General features: G+C 43.9%; 1 protein-coding gene across 1 annotated transcript in view; it reads right to left on the minus strand.

Moving 5' to 3' along the window:
• LOC133118962 (semaphorin-3A-like) overlaps positions 1 to 17,052 on the minus strand; it is a 54,581-nt gene that overhangs the window by 8,256 nt on the left and 29,273 nt on the right. Inside the window, exons 6-15 of the mRNA XM_061229310.1 lie at positions 16,787 to 16,906; positions 14,146 to 14,288; positions 12,047 to 12,161; positions 11,884 to 11,953; positions 9,735 to 9,879; positions 9,040 to 9,259; positions 6,999 to 7,090; positions 5,873 to 5,914; positions 3,846 to 4,003; positions 2,556 to 2,623 (exon numbers count right to left, since the gene is read on the minus strand). Of these exons, the coding sequence (XP_061085294.1) occupies positions 2,556 to 2,623; positions 3,846 to 4,003; positions 5,873 to 5,914; positions 6,999 to 7,090; positions 9,040 to 9,259; positions 9,735 to 9,879; positions 11,884 to 11,953; positions 12,047 to 12,161; positions 14,146 to 14,288; positions 16,787 to 16,906 (1,173 nt within the window). The remainder of the gene's footprint in view (positions 1 to 2,555; positions 2,624 to 3,845; positions 4,004 to 5,872; positions 5,915 to 6,998; positions 7,091 to 9,039; positions 9,260 to 9,734; positions 9,880 to 11,883; positions 11,954 to 12,046; positions 12,162 to 14,145; positions 14,289 to 16,786; positions 16,907 to 17,052) is intronic.

The raw sequence follows: 17,052 nt of genomic DNA on the forward strand, positions 1-17,052 counted from the left end.
AACTCAACGTAATTTGACCAGCTCAAGCTGGGTTTTGAAACAGTGGGCCGCTGGTTGACTAGTTCAGACCAGCTCCAAACTCAACGTAATTTGACCAGCTCAAGCTGGGTTTTGAAACAGTGGGTCATTTCAAGCTGGTCAGCGCTGGATTCTACACCAGGGCAGTGGACTGAGAAGCTCTGTCAGTAACAACCTTTGAGCACTCAGTCCTGCGAAACGCAGGATCACAGCGTTCACACGCTGCTGCATTAAATTAAACCTGACAACAGCGCTGAATGAAAAGAGAGCATGCTGTCCGTCAGCGAATGTCTCCGAGGGATCCTAAAGACCTTAATTAAAAGCTCGTGAAAATTAACTTCGCAGCACGACGGCGCTCGGGGGAAAAAAAGGGGATAATTGATTTTCTCGGCGCTCCGGTTCACTCTGCTACACGGCGACGCCCGGCCGCGGCGGGGTGGCAGGAAGGAGAGCGTTCGGCTGTTTGATACGCCGGGTCGCACGCGTGCAGAAAACTGGATATATTGAGGAAGGACGCATCATGGGGCTTGTAGTTTCATTACATTGTAGTTTGTAGTTTGATTACATCACGGATTGGAATCTGTTTATTGACCACACAAAGACGCACGCTGTGGGAATGCGCTCAAAACACAAACATATGCAAGTAATGATTATATTTTTGTCCCTATGGTTTCTGAGATTAATTTTAATTTAACGTTGATACAGGGTAGGTTGACTGAGCAGGTGCTCATTTACAGTATGTGTATAAGAGTGTAAATTATGTTAATTCAATGATGTTATGTAAATGAAATTAAGATTAGTGTATATTATGTTAATGACTGCTGTTGGTGTTGACTGTATACTTAATTTTGTATTGTGATTAAAAAAGCTGCTTGTGAGCTCTAGCACAGGTTTTACATCCAGGAGAGAATGAGCTGGTGAGTGGATCCGGTGTGAAATGGCAGGGCCTTAAATCCTCTCCCGTGTGCTCTCCTGCAGGAGCAGCAGGCCCCCCTGTCGCCCCCCCAGGCAGTGGCCGCCAAGCGCCCCGAGGCTCGGCTTCACGGGATGCGAACATAAACGCCCCCGATGCTACGGCTGTTCCTAATCCGGGATTCTCCCCAACGCTTTAGTTTACAGCCCTTTAACGACCTCGTGTTTACTGGCTGCGCACACAGCTATTTGTGTCATTATTCGGGAACTACTTTGATCCTTTAGTGGTGAGCTCTCTGAAACAGCCAGTCAGTACCGTATGTAAGTACTACGCAAGTACACTTCACAGCCGGTTTCATAGTGTTTAAAATAGTGCCCTAATACATCCCTGGCATTTGCACAGTAAGTGCTAGGGAATGAATGGGCAGAGGCAGCATGTAGCCTAGTGGCTAAGGTGCTTTACAGGGGCCCAGAAGGTTCAAGGTCCAAACCCCAGTGTGCCCACAATAAGATCTGCACAGCTGTTGGGCCCTTGAGCAAGGCCCTTAACCCTGCATTCCTCCAGGGTGCGACTGTCTCAGTCTAATCAACTGTAAGTTGCTTTGGATAAACATGAATAAAAAATTATTTTTATTATAAAATAAATCGTAACCGGATTCTCAAATCTGGCCCCCAAATCCAGTTCTGGGCCCTGGAGGGCCGTGGATTGAGGAATGGGGTTCAAGGGGACCGCGGCTGAAGGGAGACGCATTCCAGGCCTTACCGTGGTGCTGCAGATCAGAGCACTGTGTGGGCCTTACCGTGGTGCTGCAGGTCAGAGCACTGTGTGGGCCTTACCGTGGTGCTGCAGATCAGAGCACTGTGTGGGCCTTACCGTGCTGCTGCAGGTCAGAGCACTGTGTGGGCCTTACCGTGCTGCGGCAGATCAGAGCACTGTGTGGGCCTTACCGTGCTGCTGCAGGTCAGAGCACTGTGTGGGCCTTACCGTGCTGCTGCAGATCAGAGCACTGTTTGGGCCTTACCGTGCTGCTGCAGGTCAGAGCACTGTGTCAGGGGGTCAGGGGCCTTACCGTGCTGCGGCAGATCAGAGCACTGTGTGGGCCTTACCGTGCTGCTGCAGGTCAGAGCACTGTGTGGGCCTTACCGTGCTGCTGCAGATCAGAGCACTGTGTGGGCCTTACCGTGGTGCTGCAGGTCAGAGCACTGTGTGGGCCTTACCGTGCTGCTGCAGGTCAGAGCACTGTGTGGGCCTTACCGTGGTGCTGCAGGTCAGAGCACTGTGTGGGCCTTACCGTGGTGCTGCAGGTCAGAGCACTGTGTGGGCCTTACCGTGCTGCTGCAGATCAGAGCACTGTGTGGGCCTTACCGTGGTGCTGCAGATCAGAGCACTGTGTGGGCCTTACCGTGCTGCTGCAGGTCAGAGCACTGTGTGGGCCTTACCGTGCTGCTGCAGGTCAGAGCACTGTGTGGGCCTTACCGTGGTGCTGCAGATCAGAGCACTGTGTGGGCCTTACCGTGCTGCTGCAGGTCAGAGCACTGTGTGGGCCTTACCGTGCTGCTGCAGGTCAGAGCACTGTGTGGGCCTTACCGTGCTGCTGCAGGTCAGAGCACTGTGTGGGCCTTACCGTGCTGCTGCAGATCAGAGCACTGTGTCAGGGGGTCACCGTTCCTGATGTCCTGCCGTCTACTTCGCCTGTGACACAAGACAACAAGGAGAAACGGCATTGAATGAATGAATGAATGAATGAATGAATGAATGGATGAACACATTTTTGTTTATTTCCAGCACCCTTTGAGAAGTTGGTGTAGGTAGCCTGGATGTTCATAGCATTCGTGTGCTAATCTGATGCTCATGGGCTAAACTAACAATGTTATTTTAGATAAACTGGATGTTAATAGCATGCTTGTGCTAATCTCATGTGAAATTGCTAAGCTAACAATGTTATTTTAGATAAACTGGATGTTAATAACATGCTTGTCCTAATCTGATGCTAACGGGCTAAAGTAATGATGTTAGCTTCGGTGATGTGAATGTTCATAGCATGCTTGTGTTCATCTGATGCCAATAGGCTAAGCTAATGGTGCAGGCTCTCAATGAACCTTTTGCTAAGCATGAGACCTCCATATGAGTCTGTGGTCTCTGCAGATATCCCCCCCCCCATCTGCCCTGGGTGTACGATGCAGGGTGTGTGTCTGCTTCTCGTTTCTCAGCTCAGAGCACATCTGAGGAGGGTCGGGGGCCGAGGCTGTTCATAGCAGGTGGAGCAGGGTGTATAGTGACGGGACATGGCTGGATATGTCACGATAGAGTGGGCATGTCACGACAGAGCTGGGTACGTCACGACAGAGTGGGCATGTCAGGACAGAGCTGGGTATGTCACGATAGAGTGGGCATGTCAGGACAGAGCTGGGTACGTCACGACAGAGCGGGTATGTCAGGACAAAGCTGGGTACGTCACGACAGAGTGGGCATGTCAGGACAGAGCTGGCATGTCAAGACAGAACTGCGTACGTCAGGACAGAGTTGGCATGTCAGGACAGAGCTGGGTACGGCACGACAGAGCTGGCATGTCGGGACAGAGCTGGGTACGTCACGACAGAGCTGGCATGTCAGGACAGAGCTGGGTACGTCACGACAGAGTGGGCATGTCAGGACAGAGCTGGCATGTCAGGACAGAACTGGGTACGTCAGGACAGAGCTGGCATGTCAGGACAGAGCTGGGTACGTCACGACAGAGTGGGCATGTCAGGACAGAGCTGTGTATGTAATGATAGAGTGGGCATGTTGAGACGGGGCTGTGTTTATGACAGAGTGCACATTTCGGGGCAGAGCTGTGTATGTATGACAGAGTGCACATGTCGGGGCAGAGCTGTGTATGTATGACAGAGTGCACATTTCGGGGCAGGGCTCCTACCTCTTGGCGGTGGGGAAGTAGCGGGAGCACTGGGTCCCGTCCCAAGCGCAGTAGGGGTCCCGCGCCAGGCAGCATTCGGCACACGCCTTCCCGTACACATCGCACCGGTGCAAAGGCATCTGGGATACACCAATGGCTGAGCCCAGATACAGCTGTTGCTGTTGAAAGGGAAGAGACGCCCGCCAATCAAATCTCCTCTCCGCCTCCTTCACATATAACTGCAGTTTCAGTGATTTGAGCTCCAAACTCATCGACAACGCAATCAAAGATGAAAGTGTTAAATCTGGTAACACTTTACAATAAGGTTATATGAATTGGCATGACCTAATGTAGTTGATCATTATCTAAATACTGAGAAGTTAAGCCATTCAGCTTTGTGCATTTGTACATCATGAATACATGAAACAATTAGATTAGTTCATGCCAATTCATATTGTAATGAGAAAACCAGTTTCACTACTTGTATGTTAATCCTATGGTTTGCTAATGTATAAATATTAATGTAACAAATACATTAGTTAGGAAAGTTAAGAAAAACTAATGAAAAGTGAATTTCATGCTTAATTGATGCATTTGTAAATAATTAATTCATGTTAAGAACTAAAGTTCATGCTAATTCATGTGACCTTATTGTAAAGTGTCACCAAAAATCTTCCTCAAAACATGGTGAGCTTTCACAAATACACTGTACAGAGAAATGAATGGCTCTGACCTATGGCACGCTCGCCACTAATATAGCATTGTTTTATCCGGGTCGTTTGCTTTAACTGAAGCCCACAAGGCACGACCTTTCACACTCCAAATGTTTGTGCTGGCAGGGCGTTTTCCGCCACGTGTGAGCCTTTCTCGGTGATATCCTGCGGTTCCAAAAACCCAAAACACCTGGAACACAAAGCTGGGGGATTTAGCTTGATGTTTGTCCAGCTCTGAGTCACCAGGCATGCTATCCCGTATTCCTGCAGGGGGGGAGAGAGGCCTGGAGGCCTGCTGAATGTGTCAGCCCTGACGGATCTCTGGCTGCGGATGAGCTCCTCAGCTTTACCCACTTAAGCCCGTCTGGCAGGGGGCATTCTGGGAAGGCCGCAGGAGTGAAATGTGCGGGCCTTGGCACAGTGTAAGAAACCCTCTGGATCAATAAGATTCACTGCAAAAAGTGTCTGTCTTAACAGCATTTTTAGTCTTAACTGTAAGACTTAGGATCTTAAGAAAAATATTAGCTTGTTTTCAGTCAGTTTGCTTGACAAGTCAAACCTTCTCACCTCTTTGGCTAGTTTATTTTAGACTCATTTCGCAAAGGATTCATAGAAATACGATTTTAAGTCTTACATTTACCATTTACCAATATGAGACTCTTTTCAGATTTTTACAAAAACATTTTTGCAGTGTTCTTCCTGTGGCATGACACCAAACTATAAACCACAGGTATAAACCACAGCCGTGTCCCAATATGAAACCAGCTGCATTTTCACAATTTTTCCACACCTGTCCTTCGTACGCATGTTCAAAATGCAAGTAATCAAAAACTCGTCCTTCTAAGGCGCCTTCATTCGGTAAAACTTGAAGGCAGCATCTGCGTCCTACAGTCAGTGCAGGTATTAAAATAGCTGTGAGTCGTTGCCTCCGTGCGGAGCTTGTTCCGTAACAGATGGTAGGATCGACTTTAACTTGCATTCGCTCTGTGAAATTACCATAAGCCGCCAGAATATTTGGTTTCTGACGTTTTGCCGCCATCAAGCATTTCTATTCACATTCAATCGTTCTGACTCAATATCTTCCCTGCACCTGTAAAATGCACAGTCATATGTTCAGTGTGAAACCAACTCCTACGGAGAAGACACCTTCCGAAGGTGGTTTTAAAAGGTTCTTTGAAAACAACGTCTCTCCTTTTTAAAGAAAATGTATTGCAAACTGAGCCAGTGAATGCACAAAAATGAAACTGAAATTGAACATCTCGTCTAAGTCTGGGTAAGTGTGGAAAAACGTATATTTGGTGTTGGTGTTTAGCAAAATATTTCAGCGAGCCTTACCTGCTTGGTTGATATGTCCATGGCGGTAATGGCGGCGGGTTCCTGGAGGAGAGATACAGGAGTGAAGGGAAGCACACAGGGCTTATTTTTCCCTCCTTTTCTCTATTCCTATCTCCACCTATTGTAGGACTGAGCAAAAGAATTAAGCGAACTTCAAACGTCAGTTGTAAGTCATGTGAGTTACAGACGTGGCAGATGGGGAGAGGTGGATCCACAGGTCAGTTACAGACGTGGCAGATTGGGAGAGGTGGATCCACAGGTCAGTTACAGACGTGGCAGATTAGGAGAGGTGGATCCACAGGTCAGTTACAGACGTGGCAGATGGGGGAGAGGTGGATCCACGGGTCAGTTACAGACATGGCAGATGGGGAGAGGTGGATCCACGGGTCAGTTACAGACGTGGCAGATGGGGGAGAGGTGGACCCCATTGGGAGTTCCTAACTTCTACTCTTAGCTCCCGGAAAAAACATTTAATGGGCTGGGATGCCCTTAAAAATGGCGGACCTTGATCGATTTCCGGGTCAGGATCGATAAAAGAAAAGAGGAGAAAAACGAGTGATTGGAACGAGCCCTGAATTTGAACCCCCCTCTCCGCTTGAGCTGGGGAGCCCTGACCTCAGCGCCTCACTGTAGCGTAAATAACCCAGCTCTGTACTTAGTGGCCAAAGGGAGAAGCACTTCCTGTTCGCCCACGCGATGGTATTTTCCACACGCCACGCTCCACGTCCTGTCTGGGGTTAAACTTCACCGCCCGAAGTAGTCCTTCGGCATGCTTTAAACCAGTGGTCCTCACTCCTGGTCCTGGAGATTTACTTTTCATTCAATGTCCCTTAAGCTAAGATAAATAATGTATAGAGGTCAGGGAAGCCAACCTTTAAGGAGGATAAGTGGCAATATGGCAATATCTAAGATATTTTACTTCAATACATTCCGTTTCTTTTTACACTTAAAAAAAAAAAAAAATGAAAAAGTTCAGTTCATGAAATCATGACGACATCTTTAAAAGTTTACTAGACCATCAGCAGCTCGCCAAAAAATTACTAGCTCTAAAATATGTATTGAATTGAGTCCAGTTGGTCATATATTTGTAAAGGTTTTTGTAGCGGTTGAAATTAACATGGCGTACCCGAAACACAGTCATCTCCTCGAGAAGAACTTCCTCCAAGTCGTGCCAGGATTCCCTGGGAATGGACACCACCTTCAGAACGGTCCCCACGTCTTAGAAAGAGAATACAAAAAAAACACCACTCTGTCAAGGAGAGGCAAGCAAATGAAGTGTGCTCCAGTGTCACACATTGGTCTTGTTGTGAATTATTCACCCGTGTTGTTTTCCTACAGGAGGGTTGCTTCTGCAGGAGATTCTGTTCATCTCAATGTGCCAGCCTGGTTCACTTGCATGAATATCACTGAGCATTACATGTATTTACCCTCCTATTATGTTTGGGGTCAATTTGGCCCTTTTAAAAACCAGTTTTTTTCATCTTGATACTGCATGATTTAAGGAAAAATACATTTTGGTGAGATTAAAAAGTAAACAAGCAATAAATGAAACATACTAGTCTACTATACTATACTAGTCCTGTACTGACTTGGCATACAAATGTGTTGTGCAGTGTTATTTTGGCCCTCTGTAACTGTATTAAATGTAAGAAACTATACAACCTTTTACATTTTTTTCTCAGATTTCTTTGAGAATATTTCTGGTGCCACTTTCCTATACAGGTGCCAAACTTTCACTTACTGTACCTTAGGCTCTAAAATGAGATATTTCTGTCAGATTTTTAATATCTGTAGTAATTTGGGAGACAATAAGAAGCCGACACACTACGTGCCAAAATTCTATTACAATATTTTATTTCAACTGTTGGGTGCAATTTGACCCCAAATGTAAAACCCGTCATAAAATCTTTTCATAATAGGAGGGTTAAGCAGGCATTTTTATCAAAAGCGACAATAAGTACATACTGAAGGTCGCTGTAATAACTACAGAACATAGGTCACATAAGGTCACACAATTTTCATAAAGTATCAATTATCCATAGCCATGAACATCAAGGTAAAGTACTGGGTAAGTCTAAGTCATACAGTACTGTGCAAAAGTCTTAGGCACCTGTATAACATACTGTACGGATAAGATTCTTTCAAAAATAATTCAATGAAAGGTCCTAAATAAATGCACCATACATTTTACTTTTTTAAATTAAAAACAAAAATGTCTCTGTAAAATTAAATCTTTTGGAAAATGACTATTTGGAAATCTTAAATGTGTTCTTTTATACAAACACACACAAAAAAAGAAGCATATATATAATAAAGTCTAGGGTGCCTAAGACTGTTGTTCAGCACAGAACTGTAGCTACGGCTAAGTCATAAGCTAGAAAATGGTGTTTTGTATATGACGTGCCAGAGATGTACAGTGGAGGCTTTGAATCCTTGTAATAGCTCCACACTTGCACTTCCTGTTCACGACTACTGTCTGTTCTGGTCCCACAGTGGTGGTACGACTTGCCCATACAGGTCAGAACAACAGAGACTCTGATCATCTTCAAGCGTAGACTTAAAACGCACCTCTTCAAGCTGCACCTCTCCCCACCCCTCCCTACCTCCCTGTAGTCTCCAATCAACCATGGTAGCTGTTATAGTAGTTCTCACACCTGTGTATACGTGTTTCATTTGCCTATCACTAGAGTTGTGTGGGTTCGGTAGGATGGTCTTATTGCTTCTTTTGTTTAGCTATGTAAGCTGTTTACTGTTGTTCTTGCATGAGTGTATACTTTATTATTCTTAGCATTGTGTATCCTAAAACAGTTTTATAGATATAATGCTTTGTCGTCAGATTAAGGCCCAAGTAATGGGTATGCGCTTTGCACTTTGTAGTACGTCGCTCTGGATAAGCCAAATGCCTCTAATGTAATGTAATGTAATGTAATGTAATGTAATGTAGTGTAGCGTAATGGAATGTTGCGTAATTTAATGTAATGGAATGTAGTATAATTTAATGTAGTGTAGTGTAATGTAGTGAAATGTAGTGTTATGTAATGTAATGTAATGTAATGTAGTGTTATGTAATGTAATTTAATGTAATGTAGTGTAGCGTAATGCAATGTAATGCTGACTTTCATTTGAGCTAAAACAGTGGCGTGTGCTTCAGACAGACGCGCGCACACCTGTTCCGATAAACATGACATCGTACTGCCCATCCTCTGCCTCCACCCTGTCCACCACTATCTGGGAGAACTGGTACTCCACGTCGCTCTTGATGACGATTGGCCGGTTGTTGATGGGATTGACGGGGTTGAACATGGCGGGGTGACCTCTCGCGAAAGTAATGACTTCATCCGGGAGGTCTTTGGTCGATTCGAACCCGCCGTAGGTTTTGCTCGGACACTGACAAAACCAGCAAAGAAGAAATTACACTTTCTTTGAAGGGTGCCACATACAGAGCTACATAACTCTTTCATCAGCACTACATAAGCATTCGTAAGTGCCTATGTCAATAACTGCAAACGGCATGTTATGAGTACTGAAGGTTAAGGACATTTTTAGATGCCAAGGTTTCCATAGATAGCACAGTAAAACATTCAGTGTGAAATCAACTCCTTCAGAGTGCTACCCATACAGAAGGACACCAACTGGATTACTGGAGCGACACAAACTCAACTCCACGTCCTGCAGTGTCTGCAGCGCTACTGAACTCAATCAGTGAAATCCGGTGGCGTAGCGCACGGTTTAAGTAAATGCCTGCAGACAGTGTGGACGCGGAGTTGAGTAGCGCTGTGCTAGAATGTCGTATTATTGAGTGGGATTGACATCGCCCATTTTGCTGTGAAGGCTTCCACAAAGGAGGGGCCAGGAGACTCACCGTTCCAGGCCGGGGGTAGGGCACTCTGGCCGGGAAGGGCACCCATTGGTAGTTGGGCCCGTCTCTATGAGCGTAGGGGCCGAGGAAGACCCTCCTCACATCCGCCATGCTGTACATGCACACCGCCGATCCCTTGAAGATGTTACTGGGGGGGGGAGAGGGACGCCATTTTAGCCAACTCATGCCAGGCTTCATTAAAGCATTGATCTGGCTGATGAATCGCCTGCCCCGCGCGCTTAGTGTCCGTATCGATTCAGACATTCAGACAGAGGATGAAAGCGCTCGCCGAGTGCTATTCGGCTTTTCAAAGAGATCGATTGAAACTAGTGCCGGCTGTCGCCACTCCCACGCACGGTAACGTCGGCGTAGCCGGACTGCGGAGCCCCTCGGCTTTTTAATGTGGTGAGATGAAATGAGCTTCCACGACATTCGGTCCCTGTTTGGCTTTGGAGTGGGATTCGAAAGAAAAGCAGATGTAAAACTGGAACTCATTTTCAGCTGTTTTTTTTTGTGTTTTGCATTTGTAAAACACATTTTGTCATTCTACCCCTGAAGAACTATAAAAGATTTATTTTAAGACTTTAAGACTGAAAATGACTGAATCAATTTCAGCATGTATCTACCCAGGAGATGCTTAACTGTCTGATGATATGCAGTGCTGTGCAAAAGACTTGGACACATGTAGAACATTTCTGTAAAACAAATAAGGAAATAAACATATAAAAAAATATAAAAAATATTACTATAAGAGCAGTGAACAGGTAGAAGGTTAATTAAATCAATATTTGTTGTGACAACCATTTGCCTTTTAAAGCTGCCTCAGTTATCTTAGGGACACTGTCCTGCAGTTTATGAAGAAAATCAACTAGTTGTGCCAAACATATTGGAGAACTTGCCACAGTTCTTCTGCAGAAGCTTGCTTCTGGCTCTCCAGCTAATCCCAGACAGCCTTGATCAAGTCCTTATCCCATTACTTTATAAGTTACTTTATTTAATTAAATGCTAAAATTTCACTAACAAATATTATTTTTTGGAAATATCAGATTCTTTTGTATTGACAATAACACAGAATGCAAAAAAATACAAATAATATCAGTAACATAAAAATATCTAAGACTAAATTTATATTTAAATAAAGATATAGGGTGCCTAAGACTTTTGCACAGTAATGTATCTACACATATATCATCATACAATAAAGCATAAATCATTATCACATGCAAATCCAATGAAGCATATTAAATTAAAATGAAATAAAACACATCTGCACTTATGAGAATAAAACATATCTGCACTTATGAGAATAAAACACATCTGCACTTATGAGAATAAAACATATCTGCACTTATGAGAATAAAACACATCTGCACTTATGAGAATAAAACATATCTGCACTTATGAGAATAAAACATATCTGCACTTATGAGAATAAAACATATCTGCACTTATGAGAATAAAACACATCTGCACTTATGAGAATAAAACATATCTGCACTTATGAGAATAAAACATATCTGCACTTATGAGAATAAAACATATCTGCACTTATGAGAATAAAACATATCTGCACTTATGAGAATAAAACATATCTGCACTTATGAGAATAAAACATATCTGCACTTATGAGAATAAAACATATCTGGGAAATTTGGCCTGCAGCGCTGTGCTTATTCCGGCGTCTCTGGGAAAATATAATTATTGCTTTACGCGTATGATTTCAGGGGAGGAAGTCACTGTGTGCTCTCAACAGGAGGGGAGCCCTGCACTGTGTATGCCGGAGAAGCTTTTGGTTTTGATTAAATCCCATAGCGACGTAATTGGACGAAATACTAAGCTACAACTGCACAAGGGCCACAGGTGCACTTTACTGCACAGTTACAGTGACTTACAGGATCTGTAGGATTGTGGTACTTCAAACATGGGACCCAGCTTCTCAACTATGATGAGCAGAGCCTGAACGGCATAGAAACGTGTCCTGCTGTAAAACCCAGCGATGCCACCTTGACCAGCTTGAAAACTGGTCTAGCTGGGTATGAGCTGGTCAACCAGCATGGCCAAACTGGTCATGAAGCTGGTCTAGCTGGGTATGAGCTGGTCAACCAGCATGAACAAGTAAAATAATGTTAAACAGAAAAATAGATACATTTACCTCGATGTTGTGAAGACGGCATATATGACAGGATTTTTGGGATCCTTGGAACTCATGAGAAAGATGTCCTCTAAAAAGAAGAGAACGGAAAAAGAAATGAAACCCAGCGGGACGTCGTGACGACACCCGGAGCATCTGATTGGGTGGGGTGGCGGCCACTCACGCAGCTCGTCGAAGTGAGTGTCAATCCCATTGGCTCCTGGCACGGAGCACATGAGCCGAGCCTTCAAGAAGGTGGTCCACTTATTCACCAGGCTCCGGTGACCCCCAAAGTCATTCTGTCACGAGCACACACACACACACACAAACACACACACATTTGAGACAGCAACAAGGAGGGCATACGACTCTAGGGTAATCCTTGTTTACCACAGATAAATTCTGCAGAGGGGACACTGCTTAATTCATTAAAGGCACAAAAGGTAAGAGTTTTGTGTTAAAACATTGTTACAAGACCATTGTAAATCCCTTCCTATCATTGAAAAAGGTTCACTGACATGTTGACATGTTGACTCTGCCTGTGTTTACAGTCCTTAAATTCGGGCTTCAAAATATACAGTTGATGGACCGACACTCTGTGCCAAAACATTGTACAGCTGTACAATAATTCAAGCTCATTGGTTGAAGATTGGTTGCCACAGCCAATGGTGTGGGGGAGTTTCAGCGTCACAGAGAAGGGGGAGGGATAAACAGTGTTGTGGTTTGAGGGTGCTTGTAGCTGCTGTTCCTCTCTTGACTGTTAGTCTGAATTGACCTATTGTACCTTTAAGGGATGAAGATACATCCCCATTGAGTTAGCACTTCGCTAAGCTCAACGGTACAACATCTGGACCACATCTAAGAACAAAACCTGCAAAAACAGCGCATGCACTCACTCACACACCTGGGTTTGATTGTTCATTCGTGTATGTCTTTCAGGACGAGGGCCTAACTTCAATCAGATTTTTTTACACAGGGATGCAAGCGTTCCTTTGACTTTTTCGCCAAACAAACACAACTTTATTGATCTGTCAGCATGACCCACCAGACTGGAACTAGGTCCAAAGAAGCGAACACCTGCATTTAATTGCGAAAACTTGCGAAAGTTAAAATCAAAAGCTCATTGAATCCAGCTCAAATGCGCCAAGAGTGAAAGTGGCAGTGATACTTGTTGGTCCTTTAGACTGGTTGTTCCCAACCCTGTTCCTAGAGCTCTACTATCCTGTAGGTTTTCATTTCAACCCCAAGTTGGCACACGTGATTCTACTAATTGTCAGCTCAGTGAGATCTCTAACTGTTGAATGAGTTGTAGTTTATTAAAACCTAGAGGATGGTAGACATCCAGGAACAGGGTTTGGCAGCCCTGCTCCAGCTGTTGAATGACGTGTGCTTTGTTAAGCCTGATATATACTTCTGCGTTGAATCTATGCAGAGGCTACAGTGTAGCTTACGTGTAGCCGCGTTCCCTGACACGCACCTCCCCAGAAATATAACTACACGTCGTGGCCTCTGCTTAGACTTGACGCAGAAGTATAAATCAGGCTTAAGGGTTGGAATGAAAACCTACAGGACAACAAGTTCTCCAGGAACAGGGTTGGAAACCACTGCTTTAGCAAGACTGAGGGAAAAGGAGAATAATGCGGAGAAAAAGAAACAAAAAGAAAACAGAACGAGAGAGAGAAAGAAAGAAGAAGTAGGGGTGGCAGTCTGGTTGGACGCTGATTTATCGTGATCATCCGTGTTTTTGTTTTCCTTTGCGGGGTCTGGCACCAGGCACATCATACACAGCATAAGCCCAACTCCACACTCTTATCATTTATACAAAGCAATTAAGCTTTAATGCATTTTTAATAAATGCATGAGGCCTACTGGCATCGCACGCAGCATACCAAATTAATTAGTGCTCTGGAACATGTAAAAGGATTCGGTTTCCTGAAATACCAAGATACCAGTCACAGACAGTGCCCATCAATCTCACTCTACACATCATAGCCTGAGCTAAGACAGTGTCCTTCAGATTTTAATCGACGGAAAGCGTGAGAGGTTTTCATTTCATATGTCTTTTTGTAGTTTGCGTTTGATTTTGCAACGCAAAAAGATGAGTATTAAGTAGAAACCAGGCTACACTTTCAGTTTTTCCCGATGCAGCCGTTCGGCCCCTTAACCCTGCATTGCTCCAGGGGAGGATTGTCCCCTGCTTAGTCTAATCAACTGTAAGTCGCTTTGGATAAAAGTGTATTAAGAAATTGTCATTTTTATTAAGATGTGGAGAAGGGTTGTTACCTTACAGAGCTGTCCGATCCTGGAGTGTGTGGCCTTTCCGGAATGTTCCCCATCCATGGCGTTCTCCCGGAAGAACAGGTAGATCTTGTCATCTTCCGGATTGTCGCTTTCAGGAATCAGATGCACGCTCACAAACCTGGGGTCTGCGAAGGAGACAAGCAGGAGGAAATGGGACTAGATCATGGCTAAGCATTTTGGAAGCGGAAAATGCCCCTTTTCCCAAAGCAATTCATTCAGAAGCGTGTCGCCATGTAAACAGCGCGGATTACAGTTCCAATGTGAACGGTATCCATCGGGAGACCGGTGTTATTTCGTCACGGAGGAAGACGGAGGAACTGTACCGCAGGCATAATGTGTGGCCATAATGCAAGCCTCTAGATGCAGGAACAACCGCCATTTAACACCACAAACAGTAAATAAAAATCAGTCTTTATAAGTATCTTAGTCTTATATTTAATCTTAAATTCTGTTACTTTGTTGCTAATTGAGACTGCAATAAGGTGAGAAAATTTCACTGGAGAAGCAAACAAACTTAAAACAAGCAAATAAATATATATATTTTTAAAGATCTGAAGACTAAAACATTTGTTAAGAGTCACTTTTTGCAGTGAATGCATTGCATGCATTGAAAGCTACGTTGAGGAGATGGAGTCAGGGAGCTTTGAGATTGAGTGACTTAGCGTCGGGTGAAGGCTCATGTTCAGTGGTGATACCGTTTGGTTTTGGGAATGTCTGGCGTGTTAGCCCAGTGAACTGAGACGGATCTGCGAGACGCTAAACGGAAAAACCCCTGCACATGATACACTCCGACAGAAACCCGTCTCGCCGTATTATACCCTTCTCAGGCTCGGTGAATGTCATTTCGGTAAAAACCCCATGTGTCCATGAGATTTAAGCGCTTCTTTAAAACCCACTGATATGAGGGCGAACGGATATATTAGCCACGCTGAATTGACTTAGTTTCCATTTCCGTTATACAATCTCTTTAACCGTTTCGGTCACCGGGAGTGAAGTGGCCAAAGAGATTTGCAGCCCATCTGAACATTGATTTAAATGGAGGATAATCTGTCTGACAGCATCCCAATCTTTTCAGACATACTGTACGTTATTTTATCTCTGTTCCAGTGTGTTTAAAAAAGATAGAGAAAGGCTGGATGCTATTTTATTTCACACCAGACAGGGCAGGCCTATGCCTGTTTTGGTAACTGTGCTCCGGAGGCTGCCAGACTGCGATCTCTTGTGCCACCCACTAATCTGATAGTTTTTCCACCCTAAAAACCGGTGGGCTAATTGAATAAACAGTAAAAAGTAACGTGTGTGCAAACAAGGCCATATTTTTTTTTCTTCAAACCAATGAATCTTGAACAATCATATCAGCAAAGATAGACAGACTAGCTGCAAATGACACAATTGAGTCTGGAGTCTTTTAAGTTGATTAAGTGAGGTCACAAATATGCAATTAGAATTCTTTTAGCTGAACATTCTAATGCTGATGTCACAGTCACTCCTTGAAATTGAAATCAGTGGAGTTCTACAACACTGACGTGGAATTCTTTAAAGAAATAACATTCCAAAAAAAAACCTACTCTTTGTTAAGCCTACACACCTACTCTTCAAAGTGAATCTCTGGGCCAGCATTAGGCCATCACGGCAAAATCCTTATTGAATCGGGCAGGCTGAACGACCCAAGCGTTAATTAAAATGAGTTTAGCAGAACATCATTGTCCCTGGAGATTACACAGGTTGGCCTCTCAGCACCTAAGCCCTGCTTCACCTCTCCATAGTTAATTTCCCAAGGGAAGCTAAATTAATAAAGTAGTCTAAATGTGTCTCTGCAAATTAGGGAAAATCGCTTTTTTTTCCTATGGATATGATCAGGATATAAAAAAAGGCTACATAATATGCAAGGAATTTTTACAAATAATTTGAGCTCACCAGTTTCATCTTTTTCACAAATTGCCATGTGCCAGGTGCCATGTACAGGATTCAGTGGTAGACGTGCAGAGATTATACACAATCTAATCCCGTATGGGATTATGCGGCTCCATAATCCCCAGTGTACATTATCCTGAAACATTACAGTGAAATAATTTTAAAATAACTAAATAAATAAGGAAACTTTTGAGGAAAAAACAAACCACAATAATGCAGTGTAGTAGCAAAAGCTTGTTTTTGTCTTGAGATCAGACAAAACGTTTTCCTTTTTTTTTTTCTCCCTAATCTTCCATCCCTAATCTTGAAATAAGTCAAACTCTCTTGTCGCAGTATTTTTGTCCTATTTAGCAAAAGACGCATAACGGCTTATTTTACAGCTATAATACAGTAATTACCTCATATTTACTGGGTAAGTACACAGCTACTTGTGTAATCATTAGGGAAATACTTTGATTTCAGGGGTAAGTACTAAGAAACAAAGTGCACTTTACAGCCGATTTCATAGTACTTAACTGAAATCTAAATAGTCACCGAATAAGTACCGGGTACGTACCCAGTAATCGGTAATTAATGGGCTGTAAAATAAAGCGTTACCCAAAAAAGTAATAGTAATAAGATTTAAAGTCTAAATATAAGGCTGAAATACTTGCGGAGACGTGGTTTTTGCAGTGGTTCTAAACCCCACCCTGACCGAGGCCCATCGTACCATTCAGCCACCTGGAATCGTGCTGCTCCGTCCTGATAGGATGATGTTGCCCCAGGGTGCGGAAGATGGCGAAGTCTCTGCCCATGAAGTCCGCCGACGTTCCGGAGTACAGCTCCCCATCTGCAACACAACAAGCCTTATTAGTCTTGTAATAGGACTCAAGATCTCTTTTATTTTATTTAGATATTAGAAAATATTAGCTTGTTTTAAGTTCCACTTTGCTTGACAAGTGAAATGTTCTCCCCCTTGGCAAATCTTGAAATTAG

Source organism: Conger conger, chromosome 19, assembly GCF_963514075.1.
Source record: "Conger conger chromosome 19, fConCon1.1, whole genome shotgun sequence".
Lineage (NCBI taxonomy): Eukaryota > Metazoa > Chordata > Actinopteri > Anguilliformes > Congridae > Conger > Conger conger.